The sequence below is a fragment of the Salvelinus sp. IW2-2015 genome, linkage group LG33 (genome assembly GCF_002910315.2).
Source record: "Salvelinus sp. IW2-2015 linkage group LG33, ASM291031v2, whole genome shotgun sequence".
Lineage (NCBI taxonomy): Eukaryota > Metazoa > Chordata > Actinopteri > Salmoniformes > Salmonidae > Salvelinus > Salvelinus sp. IW2-2015.
The window spans coordinates 34,693,352-34,698,957 of NC_036872.1; the positions used below are offsets into that span (position 1 = coordinate 34,693,352).

At 41.2% G+C, this 5,606-nt stretch overlaps 1 protein-coding gene across 1 annotated transcript in view; it reads right to left on the reverse strand.

Annotated features, from left to right (window-relative positions):
- LOC111957582 (potassium channel subfamily T member 1-like) overlaps positions 1-4,139 on the reverse strand; it is an 86,057-nt gene extending 81,918 nt beyond the window's left edge. The window contains exon 1 of the mRNA XM_070436908.1: positions 4,053-4,139. Within this exon, the coding sequence (XP_070293009.1) occupies positions 4,053-4,139 (87 nt within the window). The remainder of the gene's footprint in view (positions 1-4,052) is intronic.
- Between the last annotated feature and the right edge of the window lie 1,467 nt (positions 4,140-5,606).

Genomic DNA, 5,606 nt, shown 5'->3' on the forward strand with positions numbered 1-5,606 from the left:
CTGATATCTGACTCACTGTTATCTGATTCACTGATATCTGACTCACTGTTATCTGATTCAACTGTATCTGACTCACTGTTATCGACCATGTCTGAACCTATTATCTGATTCACTGATCTCTGACTCACTGTTATCTGATTCACTGTTATCTGACTCACTGTTATCTTGGACTCACTGTTATCTGATGGAGAAGTCAATGAAACCGTGATTATCTGATTCACTGTTATCTGTTGGGAGAAGTCAATGAAACCATGAAAAATAGAAGCGAGATGCTTCGTACCCATCAATCTGTCTTGTTTTAATAAAAGTAGCATAAGAACACAGGTCAGTGATTGTAATCTTGGGGGAATGAACTGAAACACATCCAAACAGTTGTTGCACACATGGATATTACTCAATCACAATCAGATCAGTTTATCCATTTCCTGAAGATGATTTGATATGAGACACAACTGCTTGTGTGTTGATTTCCCATGTTATCTGTTTTCAGTTTTCAATAGCCTTGGTTAAGTGTCTTGCTTAGGGCACGACAGCATTAGCCCATCTGGACTTGAGACTTACACTGTCATTGGCCACAATTCCATTTCAAATCTCTGACATTGCATAAATGCATTGAACTGTCATCTTGCCTCTGTGATGTATTTGGATTTTCTCTATGTCTTATACTCTTGCTCTATTTTCAACCGTTTGAGACTCAAAAAGTAGTCACTTGTCCATAATTTCATCTCAATTCTCAGACCATTACAGCAATATCATCTGTTTTCGTCAGCTCTCCTCTTCATACAGTAACATCTGTCCTCTCAACTCTCCTCTTCATAGCAGTAAACATCTGTCCTCTCAGCTCTCCCTTCATACATGTAACAGTCTGTCTCTCAGCTCTCTCTTCATACAGTAACATGCTGTCCTCTCAGCTCTCCTCTTCATACAGTAACATCTGTCCTCTCAGTCTCTCTTTCATACAGTAACATCTGTCCCTCTATCAGCTCTCCTCTTCATACAGTAACATCTGGTCCTCATCAGCTCTCCTCTTCATTATAGTCAACATCTGTCTCTCAGTCTCCTCTTCATACAGTAACATCTGTCCTCTCAGCACTCCTCTTCATACAGTAACATCTGTCCTCTCAGCTCTCCTCTTATACAGTAACATCTGTTCTCTCAGCTCTCTCTTCATACATAGACATCTGTCCTCTCAGCTCTCCTCTTCATACAGTAACATCTGTCCTCTCAGCTCTCCTCTTCATACAGTAACATCTTCCTCTCAGCTCTCCTCTTCATACAGTAACATCTGTTCTCTCAGCTCTCCTCTTCATACAGTAACATCTGTCCCTCAGCCTCCCTCTCATACAGTAACATCTGACCTCTCACGTTTCATATTCTTCCTGTGAAACTATTTCAATTTCTATGTTCTTACCATCTCATACTATTTAAACTCAATTTCATCTCAATTCTCAGATCATTACAGAAAATTATAGTTTCCCCTTTCGGTTCTCGCGTTCTTACTCTTCTATGAATCTATTTACATTAATTGTCTATATTAGTGCAGGCAATATGTGAGATTTTAAACTTGCTCTCTTTTTATCCTGTTTGAGCACACAACGAGTCCAGTAACAAGCCAGCACAAAATCATGTTTCTCCTGCTGAACTTCAGATACTGTGTAAGCGGCAGTAGGGACTTCTTATATAATAAGAAACAGAACATGAATATTAAGAACAGGAAATCTCCTCTTCATACAGTAACATCTGTTCTCTCAGCTCTCCTCTTCATACAGTAACATCTGTCCTCTCAGCTCTCCTCTTCATACAGTAACATCTGACCTCTCACGTTCATATTCTTCCCTGTGAAACTATTTCAATTTCTATGTCTTACATCTCATACTATTTAAACTCAATTTCATCTCAATTCTCAGATCATTACAGAAATATAGTTTCCCTTTCGGTTCTCGCGTTCTTACTATTCTATGAATCTATTTACATTAATTGTCTATATTAGTGCAGGCAATATGTGAGATTTTAAACTTGCTCTCTTTTTATCCTTTTGACACACAAACAGTCCAGTAACAAGCAGCACAAATCATTTTCTCCTGCTGAACTTCAGATACTGTGTAAGGGCAGTAGGGACTTCTATAAATATCAAGAACAGACATGAATATTAAAACAGGAACCCTCCCTCCCTCCCCTCCACCCCCCTCTACATATCTCTCTTCATCTCTTCATCTCTCCATCTCTCTCGCTCTCTTTATCCCTCCCTCCCTCCCTCCCTCCCATCTACCCCCTCTACATATCTCTCTTCATCTCTCCATCTCTCTCACCCCTGTCTCTTATACACATCTAGATGTGTATAAGAGACAGAGTCAATGAAACCGTGATTATCTGATTCACTGCTATCTGTTCACTGTTATCTGACTCACTGTTATCTGACTCACTGTTATCTGACTCACTGTTATCTGATGGGAGAAGTCAATGAAACCGTGATTATCTGATTCACTGTTATCTGTTGGGAGAAGTCAATGAAACCATGATAAATAGAAGCGAGATGCTTCGTACCATACAATCTGTCTTGTTTTAATAAAAGTAGCATAAGATACACAGGTCAGTGATTGTAATCTTGGGGGAATGACTGAAACACATCCAAACAGTTGTTGCACACATGGATAATTACTCAAATCACAATCAGATCAGTTATCCCATTTCCTGAAGATGATTTGATATGAGACACACWGCTGTGTTGATTTCCCATGTTATCTGTTTCAGTTGTCAATAGCCTTGGTTAAGTGTCTTGCTTAGGGCACGACAGCACTTAGCCCATCTGGACTTGAGACTTACACTGTCAATTGGCCACAATTCTATTTCAAATCTCTGACCATTGCATAAATGCATTGACCTGTCATCTTCCTCTGTGATGTATTTGGATTTCTTCTATGTCTTATATCTTGCTCTATTTTCAAACCGTTTGAGACTCAAAAAGTAGTCACTTGTCCATAATTTCATCTCAATTCTCAGACCATTACAGCAATATCATCTGTTCTCTCAGCTCTCCTCTTCATACAGTAACATCTGTCCTCTCAACTCTCCTCTTCATACAGTAACATCTGTCCTCTCAGCTCTCCTCTTCATACAGTAACATCTGTCCTCTCAGCTCTCCTCTTCATACAGTAACATCTTAGAGAGGCGGAGATAGGAGAGGGAGGGAGGGGAGAAATGGGAGAGGGAGAGATAGGGGAAGGGAGGGATGGGAGAGGGAGGGAGGGAGGGATATGGAGAGGGAGGGAGGGGAGAAATGGGAGAGGGAGGGAGGGAGGGAGAATGGAATGAGAGAGAGAGAGAGGGAAGCATCACTATGTCTTCATTAGTGTCTTCATCAACATGTCTTCAACTATATGTCTTCATCACACTATGTCTTCATTATTTCTTCATTATGTCTTCATTATGTCTTCATCATATGTCTTCATTCATATGTCATCATAAGAGAGAATAAATTAAGCAATGTGTGGAAATTCTTTGGAAACAGAGTTTTCCTCATAGTTTTTCCATATTATGCTTTTGAGATTTTGAGTAAAACGGTTTCTCTTTGTGGAAGATGCTACTAGATCTGTTAATTGGATGTACGACTAGTTCAATTTCAAATTACTTTGGAATGCTATCTTATGTAATAACAAAAATGTGTTTTAAACTAACAACAGCTGTAGTTCACTGATATAGTAATAAAATTGTGTTTTGTTCTTGTGGTCAAAGTGGATATCTGAGATCCCACAGGATGTGATATGTGACCAGGCTTTGGAATTGACTCAGAAACGCACTCTAGAATGGAAAAACATGATTCTAATCGATCTTGATCGTGTTACTAAAGATGTGGTAAAAACAAGCTAACCGCTAAACGCAGTAGTGTTTGCTTGAGGATGTGTCATCACAGTCTACTGCAGGAGTCTGAACAGGAAGATAGATTATGTCATGTATACTGTACATTCCTATTGACCTGAATGTGGAGCATGTGGAGGAGTCGTTAATTAGAAGGCAATTCTAATTACAGTACACGTAGAAGGTGTCAGACATACAGGGGCGGCTGGCTTGTTCTTCCTCAGAGCTGGTGTCTCTGTGTCGTGATACACCTCCAGGTTGATGAGCTGAAGGATCCACACCATCATGCCCTGCTTTCATCTACTTGCAGTGTCTCTTAACAGACTTCGTGTTTAGAGGACGCACCACTATTTTAAAGTAGGTTGACATGGAGAGCAGTGGACCTAGTTGGCTGGTCAGGGAGGGAGGGGGAGAGAGGGAGGGGAGAGCGAGAGAGATGGAGAGATGAAGAGAGATATGTAGAGGGGGGTGGAGGGGAGGGAGGGAGAGAGAAGGGATGGGAGAGCGAGAGAGATGGCGAGATGAAAGAGAGATATGTAGAGGGAGGGAGGGAGGGAGGGAGGGGGGAGGGGGTGGAGGGAGGGAGGAGGGTGAGAGAGATGGAGAGATGAAGAGAGATATGTAAGAGGGGGTAGATGGGAGGGAGGGAGGGAAGGGAGGGAGGAGAAGAGAGCGAGAGAGATGGAGAGATGAAGAGATGAAGAGAGATATGTAGGGGGGGTGGAGGGGAGGGAGGGAGGGTTCTGTTTTAAATTTCATGTCTGTTCTTGATATTTATAGAAGTCCCTACTGCCCTTACACAGTATCTGAAGTTCAGCGGAGAAAATGATTTGTGCTGCTTGTTACTGGACGTTTTGTGTGTCAAAAGGATAAAAAGAGAGCAAGTTTAAAATCTCACATTATTGCCTGCACTAATATAGACAATTAATGTAAATAGATTCATAGAATAGTAAGAACGCGAGAACCGAAAGGAAAACTATATTCTGTAATGATCTGAGAAATTGAGATGAAATTGAGTTTAAATAGTATGAGATGTAAGACATAGAAATTGAAATAGTTTCACAGGGAAGAATGAACGTGAGAGGTCAGATGTTACTGTATGAAGAGGAGAGGCTGAGAGGACAGATGTTACTGTATGAAGAGGAGAGCTGAGAGAAACAGATGTTTACTGTATGAGAGGAGAGCTGAGAGGACAGATTGTTACTGTATGAAGAGGAGAGCTGAGAGGACAGATGTTACTGTATGAAGAGGAGAGCTGAGAGGACAGATGTTACTGTATGAAGAGGAGGAGCTGAGAGAACAGATGTTACTGGTATGAAGAGGAGAGCTGAGAGGACAGATGTTACTGTATGAAGAGGAGTGCTGAGAGACAGATGTACTGTATGAAGAGGAGAGCTGAGGACAGATGTTACTGTATGAAGAGGAGAGCTGAGAGGAACAGATGTTACTGTATGAAGAGGAGAGCTGAAGAGGAGCTGAGATGTTACTGTATGAAGAGGAGAGCTGAGAGGACAGATGTTACTGTATGAAGAGAGAGCTGAGAGGACAGATGTTACTGTATGAAGAGGAGAGCTGAGAGGACAGTGTTACTGTATGAAGAGGAAGAGCTGAGAGGACAGATGTTACTGTATGAAGAGGAGAGTGAGAGGACAGATGTACTGGTATGAAGAGGAGAGCTGAGAGAACAGATGATATTGCTGTAATGGTCTGAGAATTGAGATGAAATTATGGACAAGTGACTACTTTTTGAG